The 22,201-nt window shown below is 39.4% G+C and overlaps 2 protein-coding genes across 8 annotated transcripts in view; one reads left to right on the top strand and one right to left on the bottom strand.

The window, feature by feature from the left end:
• Positions 1 to 22,201, top strand: part of LOC135219375 (L-threonine 3-dehydrogenase-like) — a 75,884-nt gene that overhangs the window by 24,261 nt on the left and 29,422 nt on the right. For both annotated transcript variants that reach the window (XM_064256098.1, XM_064256097.1), the window contains exon 10: positions 11,929 to 12,104. In XM_064256098.1, coding sequence (XP_064112168.1) covers positions 11,929 to 12,091 — 163 coding nt within the window. In that variant the 3' untranslated portion in view covers positions 12,092 to 12,104. The remainder of the gene's footprint in view (positions 1 to 11,928; positions 12,105 to 22,201) is intronic.
• LOC135219374 (nucleobindin-2-like) overlaps positions 16,892 to 22,201 on the bottom strand; it is a 103,612-nt gene continuing 98,302 nt past the window's right edge. For all 6 annotated transcript variants that reach the window (XM_064256093.1, XM_064256090.1, XM_064256095.1 and 3 more), the window contains one exon: positions 16,892 to 20,344. In XM_064256093.1, the coding sequence (XP_064112163.1) occupies positions 19,955 to 20,344 (390 nt within the window). In that variant the 3' untranslated portion in view covers positions 16,892 to 19,954. The remainder of the gene's footprint in view (positions 20,345 to 22,201) is intronic.

Here is a 22,201-nt window from a genome sequence, read left to right as displayed (position 1 = left end):
CAAGTGTTGGTAACCGCTACCTCTCAGCTTGAATTCAGCTTAGAGCTCTCTCGCGCCTGCGCGGTCTCAACCAGCCTTCGTCTCATTCACAGCGGCAGCCATGTTTGTTTTCTCTTTCAACATTATCTAAACAATTTAAGCAAAGTAACGTAAGTCTCGAAGTTTTAACGTAAATAATATCGATCTCGGTACTAGTATCTATCGTCCTGCCAGAGAAATTAACGTAATTCGCCTTGAATAAGAAAGTAGTATTTTGTGTTGTAAATTGCCTTCGCATTTACAGAGAATCAGCTGATTCGCCATCAATGCTAGCACACCGTGGTGCTAACCCGCTCTTCTCGCCTCACGTGTTTCACCTCGCATCGCTCACTCACTCGCTAGCTGAGCGAAGTTTCATTTCACTTCGCACTTAACGTAGCCTCATTCACAATTGTTTGCTAACATCGTTTTAAATCCTTACCGTCATTTCACTGTTCACAGGGACCTAGTAATCTTACATAAAGTTAACGTAAATCTCAAGTAGAGTAAATCACAAGAATTGTTAACGTAAAACGCGTCTTTGTAAAATTCATATTGAAACGCAAATCATTTCATAAGCGCAAGCCGCTAACATTAACGTAAACATCGTTCACCGCGAGCGCGTTATCATTTTCATAAAACGTTATCAAAAGCAATTCTTTCACAAAAAACGTTAACGTAAGTAGATAATTTAACGCAAGTTGCGTCATATTAAACGAACATTAGTTCAATTCAAATATAAAGGGAGGGGGTTCATTCATATATCATTTTTCACCCTCTCCGAGAGAGAGAGAGAGAGAGAGAGAGAGCGAGAAAACCAGAACACAGTATTCACGAAGCCAAGAGTACTACATCTTACCATTAATTATAGCATGCAGAATTAACATTATTTTAGTCCTCTTTGTGTCTTTCATTTACACAGCGTGATACGTACGCGCATGTGTCCATTGCAGTTTGCAAGCATTTATTTATTTCATTTATCGAGTACTTCAGCGAGGGACTGAGATTTTCAATTATCATTACTGTCGTTGCCCGAGTGGTCTTGTTCATTTTTTATCACAAAAGACTTGCGTATACCGCAAGCACAATTCGCACAGTGTGCCACGCAAATTCATTACTTCCAGACAGGGAAGTCGTTACCAGGTTAGGACTGGCCACCACCAGTGCACGTCAGGTCTTACCATTTCACAGTGCTACTAATTCTTGACCACTGTCATCGACTGGCGGCTGAAGTACTCCCACCTTTTACTTTCTCTCCTCCACTATTACCTCTGCCATGAGCAGTGCCATTACACTTCAGTATATTTAAGTATACTGCATGTAGTGTCCGGGACACACCAGCACGATACCAGTGCTCCAAGGAACGCCTCCATAAATGCCATTGCACCTGTACAGGCCCGAGTACAGGTAGCCATTAAACCTGCGTGTCCGTCCTTACGGAACGCCCAAATAATTAGTGTGTCCGTGTACAAGGGTCAGTGATCCTTCGGAACACTCAACAAGGGAACGCCTCCCAGAAGTGCCGCAATACCAGCCCTAAGTGCTGACAAACCTGCGTGTCCGTCCTTACGGAACGCCCAAGTAACTAGTGTGTCCATGTACAAGGATCAGTGATCCTTCGGACCAACCCAAGGAACGCCTCCTCATAAGTGCCGCGCTCCTGTACAGACGTACAGGTAGCCCATTCCAACGTCTCCCAAGTTGGGAACGCCCGTAAGTGTGACGTACGCCGCACACTTCATTCGATTTTTTCACCTCAGCAGAAGGTGCCATTCACAAAGTGCCACCGAGCACCCAGTCTTTCCACTTTTCATTACCACATTGCAGAACCCATTTCCAAGTGAGTGCCACTTTCCACAGTAGGCACTCCTATTCCATTCAGTACCCTTTCCTGGCCATTATTTTCATTTTCTTCCGAGCCTCTACTGTAGCCTGAGGGAAATGTCTTCCCCTGCTTCCCGCGACTTCTTTGCCGTAGAGCTCGAGAGGCTCCGAGTCCTCATAACTCTGGGCAAGGAGGCTGGTTACACTGGACCAGCACTAGACCAGTGGATAAAGGCGCAGCAGGCTGCTGCGCGCCAGCAGGGAAAGCAAGCCAGAGAAGCAGAAAGGAAGGCAAGGGAAGAGGAGCGAAAGCTGAGCTCGCTCTCAAGGAGAAGGAACTCGACATCAAGCGGGAGAAGGCCCGTAAGGAGAGTATCCTAGCTCAAGCCACTCTGCCAGCTTCCAGCCTGCACCCCCTGTCTCTCTTAGTCCCGCCGTCTCTGGTCAGCCTGACATCCTTTCTATTTGTGAGCCTGTCCTGATCCAGTGCCGGAGATAGAAATTCCTGCCGCATCCTGCCAGCCTTTTACCTTTTTACCGCCTACCTCCTCCCTTTTGGAAGAGGTAAGCCCACCAGTTAACCCCGAAATTGCTTCCGAGGGTGATTCAACGGAGGTTCCCTTAACCTCCCCACGTCACATCACTGCCGAGAAGGACTCTTCACCTGTGCCAGAGCACACTGCCAGCCTTGGTGACTCCGCAGATTCGCAACCTGTGGGGCATCTCGTCTTATCATCCAGTGCCACGGAAGAGGTTCTGGAACAATTCTGCCGAGACTGTGGCCGCAAGGGTCACATGTCTGCCAACTACGGAGGGTGCGCGAACCACAATATTCCTGCCGTCGCAATGGCCATTACTAATCCTTCTTCTCTAGGACCCCCAGCTAAGGGCCCTATAACCGTCGCACCCCTCCAAAGTCATTATCAGCCAAGCCACGTCAGAGCCTACGACGACTCTGGCGCTCAAGTCTCCCTGATACGGGAAGACAGAATTCCCCGAGGGGCTAACGTTGATAGACGTCGATTGATCACCATTGAAGGTATCAATCACATTAAACTGATCCTTCCGACCGTCCAATTGAGGGTCACCAGACCTCACTTCTCCAAAGAATGTACTCTTGCAGTTGCAAGCTACATCCCATGAGGTTACGACCTCCTCCTAGGGCAAGACATGAAGTCTCCCTCACAATTCAAAAAGCCTAGGGTCCTAACCCCATGTCAATTCACTCCAAAGCAAGGAGTCACCGAAACTCTACTTCTTCTAGGAAGTACACAATCCACCAACAGTCTCCCCCGTTACCAGGGGGAGATTGACCATTCACAGTTCCGTTGCAAGACCTGTAACGTAATAGGGCACTCCACAAATTGGCCTAGATGCCCTAGCAAGTTATGTTGCAGCGGACGCTGTCCAAGTCCCACAAGGCTTAGCCTTCCAAAAGAGACAGGACCCTCTGTCTCCCATAACCAAGGGCACGCTGAGAGGTATTGCACCTCGGTACCCGTCACAGGTCCAGTCAACCTCAACTCTCTGCCAGTGCCACTTGGCAGCACTGGGCAGTGCCAAGCTCCGTCCAGCCTGGACGTAGAGCCACCACCGAACTTGACCTCTGTGCCTGGCCCCGAGCTAGCGCCGGCGCCTAACCTTATCAAGGATCCTCCTACAGGAGATCCTCCAACAGGCATGGAGCTTACCACAGCCCATGGCCAATCACTAGTTCCTTCTTCTTCATCCTTACCTCTGTCGCCCGAGGATGAACCTCCGGCAGACCTTACCTTTGTACCTCCTCTGGAAAACCAGGAACTGCCCGACCAGGAGTCAGCCTGGAGTTTTCCCCTCACGACGGTTGTCGCAGCAGCCGAAGTGAGGGCCTCCCCTGCAGTAGGTTCCACCTCTACGACGGTTTGCTGCAGATACCGAAGTAGGGTGTTCTCCTGAAATCCTTCAGGCTACCACTGCCTCTGCTCCTGCCGGCGTTTCTGGCCTTTCCCCAGAGTCTGTGCCTCCGTCTACTCCTAGGACTAGTATAGCCAGGTCCTGGAGGAATAAGAAGAAGAAGAAGAAGAAGGGACCTAACCAATCATTAACACACTAACCAAAGAGCCACATGCTCTCTTTGACACCTGTGCCCGAGGTACAGGGTCGCATTCAATTGCAGAGTGATCCTGGCACCTACCCAGAGAAGGTAGCCAGCCTGATCTCTGCCAGTAGAACTAACCCTCTAACCCCTAGAATTGTGATAACTAACACTCATGTAAATGTCATAACTACCTCATTGCATTTCCATCCTGGTAATTAACCACTCATCATCCCCAACGCATCATTACCTCTCATTATGTATTTTAACAATTCCGTCGCTGAACTGCTGCTGTGCGTACCACACTCTGGAATGATTGCGTCTTCATTTAACTGTATTGAGTAGGTTAGGCTAATGATTTAGTACCAGGGCATTAGGTTAGTAGCAAGTAGAATTTTCAAGTAACCTTATCTAGGGGTAGAGTAGACTGTCGTCACAGACACCCCCGTAGTTATTACTTAGGCTAGATTACATCCCTACATTAAGTTAGTACCTTAGCATCTTTGCCTATAAGTTAGGTAGGCCATTGTAGTCAGCCGTATCGCTGCTCAAAAAACTTCAAGTTAGAGTAGGAGAACTGGGTTGTCGAGGCGATCAACTTATTTAAGCCAAGACCTTCACGCCCGAAAGGGAGTGAATGCCTTCTTAACAGGGGGAGCTGCTACGTCTATAGAACGCCTCGCCTTCCCAGCAGATTAGTTAGTTATATTTAATTATAAAAGTAGCAGCCATGCCGTCTCCTGAAGCTACTGTTGTTGGGAGAGTGGTATGTCGTAGGAATGATATTTCCGGTCTGACGGAAGCTTAGGGTAAGAGAGGCAAGTCACAAGAGTAGCTAGGCTTCGAGATGGATTTTAGGGACTTCTACAATAAGACCTATTTTTCCTTCCCAATTTGCTGGCGTTGTGTTTACCACCTTTCAGGCAATGCTCGAGGCGGTTTTTGGAAGCCCCGTGATTCGAAAACCACCCAGTATCGCTCTCAGTCGGCTGCGAGACGTGATCTGGACAGAGGTCAAATTACCTGCCTTCCTGTTAGGCCTACCCAGGGTGTGAGTGGCGCGCCGATGACCCAGGCCTCAGACAAGGGGCCGCCATGCTTTTCTACGAAGAGCCACATTTTCTGCAAGGTACACCACACTGAACATCGACATCCAGGTACGTCTTGTGGAACAGCATATTGCCAGTCTCTCCCAACAAATTATCATTTTGATCCTCATTCTCCCAATTCAATTTCCAGCAACAAAAGGAATTCATCCCTTTGTTCCCTCTCACTGCCTCATGGCCGCATGCTTCCCCTTGTGTGATCGTCCCAGACCAATGGAGTCATTGCATACTTCAGTGAAACCTTAAAAGTTCCTTCTCCCAGTATTAGAGAATTAATTAATCAAAGCAAGAAGTAATTTTTTCTTTATCTCGTTTAATCTGGGATTCTTTTCCAGATTCCATGAGTCACGTGCCGTCTCTGCCCGCAAGTGTGCATTAACCCAAGTGAATGAAAATCAGCTTGAATTGAATGAGACTATAAGCCCAACGTGGGGGCCAATATCATTTAACTTTTCTCCAGGCCAGCACGGGCCTTTTTGTAAATAAATAGTTTTTAAAAGTAATGAGCTGAGTTTCTGGCGACCCTTCCTCTAAAGAAAGAAATTAATAACTATCAGTTTACGGTAAGTTCAAGCAATTCCCTCTTGAAATCCCTCAATTATTTCCGTTACGTATCTAGCTTCTCTCAAGGCCCTATATACGTAACAATATATATTATATATATATATATATATATATATATATATATATATATATATGTATATATATATATATATATATATATATATATATATATAATATATATATGATATATATCTATATATTATATATATATATATATATATATATATAATATATATATATATATAATATATATATACATAGTATATAATATATATATATATATATATATATGTGTGTGTGTGTGTATGTATGTATGTATTATGTATATACATATATATGTATATATATACGTATACGTATATATATATATATATATATATATGATATATATATATATATATATATATATACCGTATATTTCCGCGTATAAGACGACCTTTAGATAAGGCGAGGCCACAAATCATGGCAAATTTTCATGAATTTATCTCACATCTGTTGCATAGGACGACTTCTAAATTTAAAATCGAAATGGTTTTTTTGGCGAAAAGTTGATTAATTTTGCAAAAATTTAAACATTATAACCTATCCTTTGTAATAATGATGACTTAAATTAAGGTTGTTTTGCTTGTTGCATCCAATAACAGTATTACTATTATCATATCGTTACTGTATTACAGAATACCATAAACATCGTCATGCATCATTTGCATTTAATATTGTTTACATTCTCAAAATCTCGGCTGATTTGAGTATTATTGATATCTTCATTGCCATTATTTGTTGGGAGAGATATAATTCGAGATAACTTTTATCATAAATTAACGAAGTATGGTTGAAAACTTGCACATATTACTTTACTTCATTGTATAATTAACCTGCATAATTTACTAGTATTCTCTGAGCATGAGAAATGAACAAAAATGTATTTCCTTTTTACTTATGGAAGCCACCATTGAGAACCGGAAGGGTTTAACAATTTTAACCACGCTCTTAATAAACGCTTGATAGTTACGGTACAGGACGTCAGCAATCAGCTGTTTCTAAACTCGCTAAATACTCATTATTTAGCGAGTTTAGTGTTTCAAGTGTTTAGTGAGCATTTAGTGTATAGTGAGTGCAGTGAGTGTTGGGTATTCAGAGCTTAGTGTTATTGAGTGTGAGTGCATGTTGAGTGTGTGTGTGTGTTGTGAATGTAAGTTGAGTGCTTACTGAGTGTAAGTGCATTGTGAATGTTAGCGTTTAGTGATTGTACTACATTACTGTTTAGTTAGTGCTTCGCTACTGTATGCAAAGAAAGTCCTGTAATTTACATAGGAACCATTTAGATCCAAGAGCAGATGCTTAGGCCTTGACCACAATGGTTGGAGTGCTTAGGCCTGTCTTCGTAAGGTAATTTTTCTCTGTGAAATTGGGTCAAATATTAATAATAACACACCCAGCTGGCTTTAAACATCAAATTGCGTGCAATTTTCGCCTCAATTTGTCCGTAAGTATCAGTTTTAGTTGAGTTTAAATTTTCTTCCCTGAATATATATGGTACTGGATACTTGGTGATAGCGTACAGATCAATACACTCGGTAAACATTTACTAAACATTCACTAAATCCTAAATATTAATTAAACACTAAACATTCACTAAACCCTAAGCACTCATTAAATACTAAATGCCTACCTAACCCTAAATACTTATTAAATACTAAACAGTGAATGAACATCCACCCATTAAAAACTCAATAAACGCTTACACACAAAACATTTGCTTAAACACTAACATTCACAAAACATTCTCTAAACACTCACTGAATACTTAGTAAACATTCGCCACACACAAACAATCACAAAACTTTAACTGAACCTAAACACTCACTAAACATTCACTGAATACTTACACACTAAACATTAACTAAACCCTTAACACTCACTGAATACTTACACTAAATATTCACTAAACACTAACATTTACTAAACGTTCACTTAACATTCACTAAAACACTAAAGACAAAACTTTCACTGAATACTTACACAATAAGCATTCAATAACATTCGCTAAACCCTAAAGATTCAGTAAACATTCACTGAATACTGACACATTAAATAGTCATTAAACCCTAAACTAAACATTCATCAGACACTTATAAACATTCAATAAACGCTTACTCACTAAACCATAACAATTCGCTAGACACTTACTCATTAAACATTAACCATAAAAAAAATTCACAATTGCACTAATTTTTCATTTCTCTTGTTTTCTTTACATTAATGCCAGGTGATTATCATTATTTTTTGGTCTTGTTTCCTCTTATATTTATTCATAATCTCGAGAGAATGGAAATGTTCGAAATAACTTGGAGTGGAGAGATTGTTTAAAAAACAGAGATCCTCTGTGTCCTTTCTCAGCCAGGTGTATTATATCTGACGAATTTTACACCAGCCGAAAAGAAATCGACTATAGTAACAACAATATTCATTCCTAAAACTGATAATACAAAAATGTACCCATGATTTCATTAGTATGAAAGTCAGTTGAAACCAAAAGAAAGTAGTCTTGCTTCGATAAAACATACCGAGTAGGCTATAGTGCAATTATCATGATCTGTACTCTGACTATAGCGTATATATTACATATGTATTACTATGTATTTAATGCGTGCGTATTACTCCATTTAGCAAATGTTGTGTACATAGATATTTTACAGCAATAACTCTAATAAAGATAAGAACTTACATGCTACTTTACAGTGCCAATATTCCAGCCACCACTACATCGTAAACAAAGCTAGAGAGAGTACTATAATTGATGTCAGTTGCTTGCTTGACAAAATAATATGATCGAATTATTACATGGGCCTACAGATGACTGTGATTTATATGAAACAAATAAATAATATTTGTATTAAATAAATACAAAGGATATAGAAAGGATAAAAATGTTTGTTATATATATCACGATAATGTATATACGGGTCAGTAGTAGCCTACTATTCTACTCTAGACATCAATTATCAGGATTTGCCCTTCCCCCTGCCCCACCTGTTAGGGTGTCTGTCAGGTGAAAACCAACCACTAAAATGTCTGGCATTACCATCAGAGCATTCTAGGATATGAAGTGCTTTTGTAGTGCAAATTTTACCTGGTATCTCCAATGTTGGATCCAGATCCTGTCTCCCCCTCCCCACTCGTTGTGGGGCGTCTGTCAAGGGTTAATCACCCACTAAAATGCTTGTCGTTACCATCACAGCATTCTAGGATGTGCAGTGCTATTGTAGTGTAAATTTTACTTGGTATCTCCCAAGTTAGATCTAGATCCAATTAACAACCCGGCCCCCTTTTCAGTGCGTCTGTCAGGGGGAACCCACCCTCCAGAATGTCTGTCACTGGTCAATTCTATAATAAGTTGTCTGCAGATATATTATATATTAGTTTCTTCTGGTATCTCAAATACTGGATCTAGACCCAAAATCTAACAAGCAATTAGTGGTGCTTGTTAAGTAAGCCACCCATATATTTTCGGCAGACGGCCAGTTTCACAGTTCACAAGTCTACTCCTAAATACCAGTAGGGGTTACAGTCAGTATCTCGTTCGTTGTATCTCAATGGTCCAGGCTGCAGGACTACATGTCAGCCAGGTAGCTGATTACATTGGTCAATAGTCCTTTGGCTTAATCTCAATGACTATCTTAAGAGCGTCTCATCCTTGGGGCAGGATATTAATTTGTGGTGTCATCACACGGAGATATGGCTGTTTGTGTACTGCATGTGGTTGCTTGTATAGGGATTTTCTGATATTAGTAGGTAGAAGGAATGTCCCGTCGAGGGAGAATTAGTTTTCCACAATATTGCCCAGATGTATACCCTGAGAGACATTATTTGTAAGCATAAAAAAGCACACTTTTTTTTTTTTTTTCCTTAATCAAAGTGGATATATACATCTGTACTCAATTCAGGCTCTTCCAATCTATTATCAATAAGATTATGGTATCGACCAATCTTTCAATGATCATAGTGGATCTCTTTGACCAGTTGTGAGTGGGGTTTCTAGCATTAATGCTTCACTGCACAGAATATACATTTCTGATTGAGGCATGGTAAGCCACTTGTAATATATTTGCAATTACAATTCTTTGTTTCTCTATGTTCACTTATTAGCAGTTTTAATTCTGATTGATTTGATTTGTAAATTTTAGGCATAATGCCAAGCACTGGGGCAGCTAAAGCCATTTAGTGCTGGAATGAAAAATGACGATGAAAGGTTTGAAAGGTGTTTAGGAGGAAAACCTCAAAGCAGTTGCACTATGAATGAGGGGTTAGGAGAGGGTGGACAGTAGCATAGAAGATAGATAATAGGAACGGAGGTACAGTAAAAGAAATCCTATTAGTAGTTCAACAATATGGCCAAAATCTCCTTGCTATTAGCAGTTCAACAATATGGCATATCATTCATTAATAAATGAAAAGTATTGTTGGCATAACTATACTTTATTTTTAAACAGATGATTATCTCGCATGTAATCAAAGTTTACATCTAGTACTTACAATTGATATATATTATTGTTCAACTTGAAAGATATCATCACCAAATCTTCCACATTTAATACATTTGATATAGGTCCTTCAAATTGCAGTAAAAAAAAAAAAAAACTTAGTCTTATCCATTCTTTCTTTTTCATATTTTCAAAGTTTCCTTTTGAAGTTTACTCTTTAGGTCAGGGGTGTCAAATTCATGGCCGACGGGCCAAGAGATTTTTCATCTCGAGCTACTATAACTGTTAGAACTGAGGATAATTTAACTGAAGTTACTAAACTGTTAAAACGAGACATAATAAGGTTTACTGTTCATTCATATGACAATAATTTATTAAATTATTTCATATGATTGCTGGCAATAAGGCTCTTTTATTGCAAATCTTAATAAATGAGTCATAAGGAATAAAGAATAAGTAATTAACAAATCTTTGATGGCCCTCGAGACCATATCAAAGTGCATAATTGGCCCTCGAAAGGATGAGTTTGACACCCCTGCTTTAGATTATTTCACATGAAAGTCAGAATTTTAAGCATTATCCTGTCAAACAATATTTCTTTAACTCTTACATATATGTACTGTTACTGTACAGAGCCTAACGCTTATGTGTACTTTTACTGTGCAGAGCCCTTTATGTTTACATTAAACTAATTACAAGAGCAGTTTGTTGAGCACCTTTCTTTGATAGTGAAAAATTATGGTAATTCCATTTATCATTCATTTTTACAACTCTATTTATATTTTTTATCTCAAGGCTACATGCTATCAAGTAACCCCCATAGCGCTGTCAGTGCACCTCATGCGGTGCACTGTAGGAATTACGTGAGGTTCTTTGCAGCGTGCCTTCAGCCCCTAGCTGCAACCACTTTTGTTCCTTTTACTGTACCTCCTTTCATATTCTCTTTTTTCATCTTACTTTCCACCCTCAACTAATGCTTGATTCATAGTGCAACTGCGAGCGTTTTCTCCTGTTACACCTTTTACTGTCAATTTCCATTTCAGCGCTGAATGACCTCATAGGTCCCAGTGCTTGGCCTTTGACCTAAATTCTATATTCAACTCAACTCAGCTATCAAGTAACCTTGTCTGACAAGTGCTGGTTTTAGACTGTGTAGTCTAAAAATACGTATGGCTGGTTCAATTAAGAACATGACTAACGGTTTAAAGTAAATTCAGCATATTCTGGCATGTGAATGTAGATGTGTATGTGGGGTTTTCTCCCCATTCTCTGACTTGCCTTTTGTTTCATATTTAAATTATTTTGCACACTGGATCACCAAATATACTGTATTTATGATTCTATTTATCATAATTCAGTTAAGTTCATACGATCTGTCCCTGATGGTATATGCAAAAGTAGTTCTTAAATGAAATAGTTTTGCTCATCAGGAAGTACTGTAACTCGTTTTTGAATGTTAGGTATTGCAAGATTGTACAATGACACGGCTGTAACCAAATTTTTTGTTATAATAGGTCATGAAATCTATATTGTCTCTTTTGGGTAACCTTTACAGATATCACATTCACCAGCTCATAATTGTAATATGCATCCTTATTACTTAGTATTAGTAGATGTACATTCAGTTATAGAAGAGTAAACATTAAATAAGCCTGCAGTTTCAGTTCTTATTCTTCCAACCCATTCATTACTCTGATTACAAATTCAGTATAGTATTTATATTGTACTGAATTTTGTGTGGTTTTGTAAGTTTTCACTAAATATGTTTTTTTTATTATTATAAGGACTTAGATGAACAAGCAGAGCTTAAGTTTTATTCTTTCAAGGAAAACTATATTGTAAATTTTCTGTCTTGCAGGATTTTTCATACTTGGAGTGTGTGTGAACAACTAATTGCGGATGGCCTTGTCACCGTTGATCCAGTTATATCTCATGAACTAGCGATGACGCAGCATGAATATGCTTTCCAGCAGCTTATTGGTGGGCATGCATGTAAAATCATTCTGGATCCTCAGAATTGAAATAAATCAACAGGTAATTAGTAAAATGATTTTTTTTATTTTCCACCAATTTTATGACAGTGGTTATAGTTTTAAGAATGTCTTTCAAACCCTTTAACTACATTATATTTGTGATATTTCTATTTCCGAAGGCAATAATCCATTTATACGAAAATACCTGATATATGCACATAATTGGACAAGGTTCTCAATAGATGCCTGTATCATGGGGTAATGCCTATAGTGCACTGTGTGAGGTACACTGACAGCACTATTCATTTTTAAGATGATTCAAATGTCATCACTGTTCTTATCATCCACTAATTTTTATTGCAAGTCAAACATGACTTTCTAAAAATTTCATGGAACTTTTTGTCATATTTATGGGGGTGAGGTGCTGCAAACGATTACAAAGAATCCTTTCCAATAGTCGTCACTGATTGGCTAATATCTCCGTTGTACTCCATGAAGCAGATTACTTTGGTCAGTGTTCCTCTGGCATAAACTCAATGACTACCTCACCAAAGAGCAGATTGGGGGAACACAACAAGTAGTTCTATCTTGAACGAGTCCAAAGCACAAACTCATTTAAAGAAAACACATCAATTACCAGTCTTCATCCCCAAGCAGCCTCTACAACGAGAAGGCAACAGTGGAAGCCTAGGGTATGGTTGTCTATGACTTGTCAGGATCCTATTTCTAGCATTATCCTCACCTCTGCCAACAGGGTAAAGGGATGACCCCAGCAGTGATAAACGGAAAATTGGATCAGTGCGTGCAGTCATTGTAAGGTGATGGGCCAAAAGAATGTGAGTGACTATTCACAGCTCTGCTGTGATACTGCCTTATTGCCCAGTGGCATGACAGGCATTTTAGGCACGAAGTATCTCCAGACGGGAAATGCGTAACAACACTCCAAGGAGATATTTGTCATGTAACTATTAGGTTAAGTCCTCTCACCTCTGAGAAAGGATGGAAAGGAATGTGGAAACTTGTCAAAGACCAGAATCCCTTCAATCTACATGAAGTGGGTGAAGGGGAAACTGCCCATGAAGAACTGCTGAGCTGGTTGCCCCTGCCGCGACAAGGACAACCTTGCTGTTTTAATCTGTTAGCCTTGCAGATACTATTCTTGCTTGGGCGAGAGATCGGACTTCTTTGGAACATGTAACTCAGGCTGCAACCAAAAACAAGAAGTCTGTCTGTCCTAGAGAGACTTAAACATCAGGAGACATACTCTGAATGAAGGTGCCCTAGTTGAAGCCAAGGTGAAGAGTCAAATGAAAAACTTGTGGAGAGGCTGGAGCCATACATGAGTTAGGCATAGAGCCGTCTGCTCTGAAGAGGTACGAAGTATGCCCAGAAATGAAGCAGAGAAACTTGCAGTAGGATTGATGGGTAAGTATTCAGCAATACTCATCCCTCAACCCAAAGAAGGAATAAAGTCTGACTCCTTGATGACTGCAAACACAGCTTACGTCCATCTTGAACCAAAGCTGTTGTAATGGGTCAGGAAACAAAATATCTATGACTAATTTCTAAATATCTGTCACCTTTTCTACAAGAGAGGGACCATTGTAGAAATCGAGCACCAGGTTGTTCAATTGCCACAACGTACTCATACAGTACTATAACCTTTAACTTTACTGGAAGGAAACTTCAACCAGCCAGAATGAACTTGCAGGAGGTGGTAGGAACTCTTAGGGAATTTAATATATTAACGGACATCTACTAACCAAGACCAGTTATTGTAAAATGACAAAATTTCTAAGACAATTTGTATTTTTCATAGCTACAAACCTAAGGTCTTAACAATAAGATAATTTTTCTAGCGCCTAGCTGGATCTAGTTAAATTGTAGATGAAAAAGCAAGGAATCTTGTGAGACCTGCCCACGCATGCGTATATCGGGTGAAAACCGGTCAAAGACCGCACACCCACGCTACCACATTCAGTCGGAGAGCAGTCAAATCGCCTTATTTGAAAGGGATGCTTTCCAGGTTTCTATGATCCAAAAGGATCAAAGAAATCACTGGCACCTTTCAAATCTTGCAAAATTTGGGTTGTACAATGGCCATTGGCTGCCCGATTCCAGAACGATAGGGTAACTTGAAAACAAGGAGGGGCTTGATCCTAGCTCTGATGTTTCTACCTGGCACACTCTTGGTTTCCAGTGTACCCCATAAATGAATAAGAAGTCAAGTCTTGAACACTTGAAACAAAGACTTCAAAAGACTCAAGCCAACATTACAACTAAGTGATCAAGAGAGATTGAGGGAACCAGAAAGGGCAGAATACATTCAAACCAATCTGACAACCGAAGAATCGACAGTAGATGAAGGCCATGGACAATCTGTGGAAAGAGAAGACAACATTGTACAGGTACCAAAGGACAGCTGTATGACGCTGCCATAAAAAAAGTTGCTATGAGGGAAGTGGTCCCAGCCAAGCCGGGGGTCATCCCTCATATGTCAGGAACAGACTCAGTCAGGAGAGGATGGCTGAAGCGGCCTTAGACATGATGTCAGGAACGGTTTTGATCAGACAAGGTCAGCCGAAGCTGTTCCTCAGACACGTCACCTTCCATAGGGCCTAGGGTTTATCTTCTCGTGGCCATGGTCTATGTCTTCATACTATGAAAATACCAATTTGTATTTTTCTTAGCTAATGAACCTGAGGTCTTGACAATAGGATAACTTTCCAAGTGCCAGTTGATAACCGGTTAACACAATCAAAGATTATAAAACAAGGAATCTGTGAGATTTGGCAACTCCTGCATGTACAAGGTGACAGCTGGTATGGGAGTATACTTTTCTGTGTAAAAACGTGAGGATTTATGTGTAGAAACAACAAAGTTGAGTAGGAACAATTAAACTAAATTAGTTTCCTACCTGTATAATGCCAAACTACCCATGGATAAACATGGCCTTCAGAGGATGTTGCTCATTTGATGATGGTCGTAAGGGTCTGGGACAATCATCCATTTCATTCAGACAAGATTGTACTGGAAACAGACATTGGCTGCTCTAGGAAATTGCTGTTAAAGTCCCCTTGGATAAACAATGTTTCACTCAGACATGATTGCAAACTCTCAGATGTGAGCAGGGAAGGAAAAGCAAAAAACAAAGTCGGGCAACATTGTACGGCCACGATTTCTTCCTTCCTTGGAGAACGTATCTTCAGCTTAGATGTCAGGAAACTGCGGCGGCATCGCTGAAAACAGCAACCAGGAACTGTTATCAAAGTAAAAAACAGGGAAGAGAAGTCCTAGTACACTAGGAACTACTCTGGCCTGAAGAAATGCTCGTCCATGTCCCGAAGGACAACAGAAGAAAGGGGAGAGCCGGCGATCTGGGCAGGAGCCGACAACAGAAGCATGGTTAGGAGAGGTATGTCCAGGGAAGATACATTTGTGGCCTACAGCAAAGACAAAAGGAGAAGGCACAACTTTTGCAAATCTAACTTCGAAAGGTTGGGGGGAAGGGTTTATGAAATTGCTCTCGAAGCTATGACACATAGCAAAGCAGCACAAACACCCCCGAACCGAAACAACTGGCTGAACGTGGCTCATTGACTGAAGCTCCAATGGTGAGTCATCTTCCTCCAGCCAACATCTCAAGAAGGGAAGAAGACAGTGAAACCACGATACATCATACAACAATGAAAAGATGAAAAGAGGGAAGGAAACAAAGGAACTTCATCAAGGAAAGTTTTCTGGGACTTCTCATCGTTCAAAAAAGGAATGATGGGGGGGAGCACCAGACTCCCCCAAGACAGAACAAGAAACAGAGAACAGCTACTAGTCTTGGAGACAACTTGTTAAAATAAGAGACTGCCTAAAGGTCCTGCAACATCAAGTCTGCTTCTTGGCTAGAGAAGACCTAGCTGGAAGGCAAGCTGAGGCCTCATAGAATGGTTGGTGGTGAGAGACAGGACTCTCTCAAGCTGAGTTTGCATTAGTATATCAAAATGGCAAAACCAAGTTAGAGGGAAATAAAGATAAAGGCTCATGGGATAAAACAAGTTGAAAATGACATATGCAGCCAAACTGTGTAGGGAATAACTACACAGCAAGTATGATCGAAAATAACAAAATAATAAAGGCAATATATCTCAAACAAAAATTATCCTCAAAAATGAAAACAATAAAGAAATAAGTCAAAAAGCAGGCAGCAGAAGAGACACATCTGTATCACAGACAGCCAAAATGTAAAGTGAATGTGTACCATCTGCACGGGAGGATTTCCTCCCCTTTCATCGGTAGCCAACTAACATCATCCACCTTGTTTTAAATTAAACGGCTGGTTCCAGTTTGCACCGAATGTAAATCCCACATGTAAAGATCGAAGATTTGTATTCGTGTAGGAACAAACAGTAATTGACAGTATGGTTTGAAAGGTGTAGTTGGATGAAAACTTACTAGCTGCACTATAAAACAAGGTGGATAAGACCCTCAAGTAATGCTTATAGTGCATCACATGAGGTGCACTGATGGCACTTCCCCCACACAGGGGATGGTATTGGGTCTGACTAATCCATGACTAGTAGCAAGCAAAGATGGAGTGTCAAGCTGTAGCATGGTTGGTAATTGGTCTTCCTGAAGTGAGAATGATATTTCAAGCTGCTACGAGTTAGCCCAAAGTAGGCTCACCCTGAAGGCTCCAAACCTGAGATAACTTGAACAGATAAGAGGCTGAACAGTGCAGCATTTAAAATAAAAGTTATATTAAAAAATAAAACCAACTAACTAGTGATAATTCTCTACCACCATATATGTACATACTATCAGATCTAACGGGTATGGGGTTAAGGGTCTAAAAAATTTTCTTAAAAATGTTAATTTTATTCATTACTTTTAAAACCAGCTTGGATCAAAATTGATAACGAGGTTTGATATAATTTTAAAAATTCAGTATAAAATTTAAAATAAATACAACTCAAGAACAATAATGTACTAGAAAATTAATCAGATCAATGAAATCACAACTTAATTTATCAGCACAAAACGTACAAAATTAAACTGAGAATTAGATGAAAATATCTATAACACTGACATTTATACATCTACTACTACTACTTGGTCTGTTTAACTTCCACTGTTTTCTTGGGAATTTACTTTTCTCTTCACAGTGACAAGATACACACTCAACTCTCTCTGTTCAACAATACAGTACAAATTATTTCCTCCTTGTTTTGTGTTGACAAGCATTTAAATTAAAAACAGAACAGTAATGAGAGCCAATTCTCATGTGCAATTTACTATTTTTCTATTCAAGAGTAAAAAGAGGAATTTTGGACAGCTGACAGTGAATCTTTAGAACCTTGACTTCCCACAATCTCATCCTTCTTTTACCACTAATAATTATAATCATTAATCTTAATATGCCACTTATCATGAGGACTTTAATCATCATGTACAGGGCAAAAAACACCAAATGGAAGCTCATGTAAGATGTGCATTGTAGAATTTGTCAACACCTGTACAGCGAACCCCCAGTATTCACGGACTCACAAATTCATGGATTTCTCTCTAGAACACATACCCCAATTATTCACAGAAACTTTGCCTATTTGCGGTATTTTTCTATGATAAATATCCACAAATTCCTGGGTTTTTTATAAGTTTCATCATAAAATGCACTTTTTGTGATAAAACTATTAAAAAACCAGGTATAAAAATTTTTTGTGGGTTTTTCTTGAGTTTTAACTAACAAATAAGCAGTTTTAAGTTTTTATAGGGTTTCAACTATTGACGGGGGGTCTCGTACCCATCCCCCATGAATATGGGGGGAACACTGTAGTTGCAAAGCCTCTTGCAATTGGAGAATAAGAAGCACCAGGGCCATTAGGTCTTTCTTGAACAGACAAGATAAAAATGACATAACTTTGTCAAAATTGATCTGTACAGTAGAATTATATGAATTACTAATAGACTGATCATGGCAAGGATGTTATATTACCTTTCATTCTTTTAACAAGTTTTACAATATATGTATGGGCCAGCAATGAGTCACTGTCACTTCCACTAACAATATAGATGGAATTACATGGGGAAAAGAAATCCTAAGAGCAAAACTCTCAAAATCCACGACAGCATGTCATTAGTACAACATCATTTCAATGACTGACCTCCTTATACTATATGATTAGATATGAAAGGAGTTTGCTGGTCACTGTTCTGTCTTACACAAAGCTATATTTCATTTTGCCCAGGTCTTTGTCTGTGCCCTTTTTGATTCTCTGAACGTTCCTAATTGCCTTCATCTTAATACTTTCATACAAAGGCTTTTCTACTTATGCAACTGTTCCTCTCCCATCCGTCACATAATCACCCCATCCCAAACACTGATAACTGTCTATTCTCTAGTTTCTAGGCATTATACTTTTTACTCTTTCCCATTGCATTCCAACCATGAATGTTATCATTGTGTATTCCCAGTTATATTAAAAATTGCCCGTTCTTTGTGAAATGCCCATGTCTACTGCACAGAGTAGTACAGAAATTTTTCTTCCATATACTAATGAGATACTCTTACAGCACTTATCAATTGTCTAGACATTTATTACATAACATCCAAACTGTTCATACACATTTTTAAAGCCCTCTTAATAATAGTTACTTAATCCAACATTCCCCCAAGATACACAAAATATTCTACTTCTTTCAGGATCTGTCCTTCCAACACAATACATACTGCCTCCTCCTTCTGCTTCCTTTTTTCTCTGATCATTTCATAATTGAAAACCTTGTTAAAAAGCCAAATTTTGTAATCAGGAGCATATCTTGTGACATGATTTGTAACATTTAACACACAATTTGAATTCCCTCCTATACCTGTCCCCCACACCATACAGCCACTTTCCAATAGTATTGCATTTTGAATTTTATGTCCAAGACTTTTTGACTAATCTTATAATAACCTCCTAATTATAAATGGGGAAACTACAATTGCTATCTTACTTTAATCCAAAGGTATGTTGAACTCGTGTAAGAGTACTTGACGAATGACAAATTTGAAGTTATGATTCTACGTTCCAGGAACAGCATCACTCTAGTCCCAAGCACGTCTCGATTTATGAGATCAATGAATTTCAGTTTTTCATGAAAGTCTGACTTGTTAGCGGATTTGCGAATATTTCTCAAGAAAAGTATTGCAATGCTATTTTGGGAAAAGATATTTAATAAATGTTGTATGATATGCTATAACTGTATTGTTGCATTTCTAAAAGAAAATACTTTACTTTGTGCAAATATTTCACAAAATATTATTTCACAAAATATTTTTCACTAACCTTTCCAAGTCACTGAATAAATAATTTTCTTTAATACTGGAAAAATACTCAAGTGCTTTAGGATGAATTTGTTAAATCTAATCCATTATGTGATTCGAGGACATTATCGTTACTGCATTTTTTTTACGACCAGTCTTGAACAATTCAAAATTCTGTGAATATCACTGACAAATAGTTATTCAGAACTTCATAACCATTTGAAAGTGAACATACAATTTCAACAACCTAATCCTAAAATTCATTCTCCCTGAAAGTAAATCTGTATTCCACAAACTAACTTTTCACTTCAAATGCCTTTCAACCTTGAGCAAAGGAAAACTAGGACTGGAAAACTAGTAAAAAAAAATGATGTAAAATACTTCCATCAAACCAATGTAAGTTGAATGTTCAGACCAAGTTAAAAGACTGAGGGATGAACTTTCCTGCATACTCTTAAAATGTCTGAAACAATTGGATGTACCGTCAACCTAAATAAAACTCTAATCGTTAATGTTTAGGTCAAAACTGTTACCTGATATAAAATCATAATCTCAGATAAACTTTCCTTCCGCATTCAACTTTGACATAACTGAGCTAAAAATCTAATTCCGTATTAATGTATTGCGTTTCCTTGGATATTATTTACAATTTGCTGTTGACTAATTGGCTGTCCAGCAACTTGGTTGGCAGCAAGGGGCTGACCTCCATGTTGAGCCGGTACGATCTGACCAGGAATGGGCTGACCTTGTTCAGGATGGGCAGCAACAGGTTGAACTGGTGCTGGCTGAGCTGCTAGTGGCTGGCCTACAACAGGCTGCGCTACTACTGGTTGACCAGCTACAGGCTGTGCTGCTACTGGCTGACCAGCTACAGGCTGGGGCTGTGCTGCTACTGGCTGACCAGCTACAGGCTGGCCTTGAACAGGTTGTGCTGCTACTGGCTGCCCAGCCACAGGCTGGCCTATGACAGGCTGCTGTTGACCACCAGTAGCCACTGCTGGAACCTGTAAAATATGAATTGGACATATTCAATTAGTTATGTATACTGACCTTACCATATCACTAACTGAAAAAGCAATTGGAAAACAGCATTCTGTTAAGATATTTATTCAAATAAGCCTACCCTGTTCATCAAAATAAATATTTTCTCAGCACAACTAATTCATTAAGATCAAACTTATTCAGTTATACTCAGTTTATATTTTAGGAATATTTCACAGAGAAACTCATTAACGGTACAGGAATATTTGGCAAAGCTCTTTATGAAAAATTATGCCTTTTGCAGCTTGACTAATGGCCAGTCGCCTTTTCATTATTAACCCAACATGCACAGTTTAAACTGAAAAATAAGCAATGTGTACCTGGAATGAGAAACTCAAGTGTCCCCTACACTCAAAATCAATACAAAATTAAACTAGTTTAATTAAGATTAACTGTCACACCTGCTTCTAACTATATAATCCTTATTATTTTTGTTAGTTGCAAGAAAAAGCATGCTCTATGTAAGTGTAGCACCATTAAATTATGCTGAAAATTTTCCTAAAAATCTCAGAGAGAGAAACTGATTACATTTTGCAGATTGGTATAAAAAAAAGGGTTATCAAAGCAATAAAATAATTCATTTGTTTACAAAATTCTAAATGCAAAAAGTAGAGTATCTTGATGAAAATTTTTGTAAACCATTTACACTATGCATAATTCATAAACACATTCAAGCCTTTTACCCATAATTCTTTTTATAAACTTATTGGAAAATTAAAAACTTTTAAATCAATTTGTATTTTTCATAACTAACAAACCTTTGGTCTTAACATACGGATAAATTCTTTGGTGCTAGCTGGAGTCCATTTAATAATAACACAAGGAACTGGTGGCAACGGGCATCAGCCATTATGGAGGAGGAGGATGCTATGCATCATCTTACCATTTTCCTTCTAGCCCAGGAAAGAATGAGGGGTGGCATGAGATGGGCCGTACACATTACTACATTATTATAAAAGATTAGTTTATCCAGACCTCTAAGCCTAATATAAAGGCTCTTCTCGGGCTGGTTAAGGGCTGAATACATTACAACCAAAGGTTTGTTAGTTATGAAAAATACAAATTGGTTTAGAATTTGTCATTTGTTCATAAACAGAACAAACTTTGGTCTTAACGTAGGAAGACTTACTCTTGGAGGGAGGATAAAAAAGTCTTATTACTGACTGGAGGTTCTGTCCACCTGGGCTCACTACCTGGCCATAGGTAGGACATAGGAAAGAGGTGGAAAGATTGGGAGTCGACAGGTCTACTACTGGTCTCCAATCACCCACTGCTTTGGGAACCAGAAAGATGCAGCTATAGGAACCTGGAGAAGGGTCCTGCACTACTACTGCTCCTTTTACCACCATTTTCTTCACTTCCTCTTGGAAAGCTAAAAGCTTCGGCAATCCTGTAGCATACGTTGACTGGTGAAGGGGAAGCTTGGAGAGGGGAGGAAGAAATTCGAAGGGTAATAGGTATCCCACCTGAAGAACATCTACTACCCAGGTCTCCGCTCCATACTGCTGCCCAGCTGCCCAATGGCTCACTAGGCACCACCCAGTGATGTCAGCATGTGGGGAGGGGCCTCCACTCTATAGCCTACTTCCTCTATAGCTCTGATTCTGCCTCCTACTCTAGGCCTGGAAAAGTAGGGCTGAAAGTGCCTGAGTAGTTTTCTTGTTTTGAGGGGGTGAAGGTTGACAACCCTTATGTGATACGATTGCGCCTTCAGGTCTCTTTAAGTGATGCATAAGAAAGAGACTGTAGTCTTCATTTGGAAGTCCCAGCAAAAGGACCAGACGATTTCATGACAGTCATTATTGTCTGCTCTATGCCTG

This window comes from Macrobrachium nipponense, chromosome 1, assembly GCF_015104395.2.
Source record: "Macrobrachium nipponense isolate FS-2020 chromosome 1, ASM1510439v2, whole genome shotgun sequence".
In the NCBI taxonomy this organism is placed as follows: Eukaryota; Metazoa; Arthropoda; class Malacostraca; order Decapoda; family Palaemonidae; genus Macrobrachium; species Macrobrachium nipponense.
Note: the sequence above shows the minus strand (reverse complement) of the source record. Positions and strands in the feature narration are given on the sequence as shown.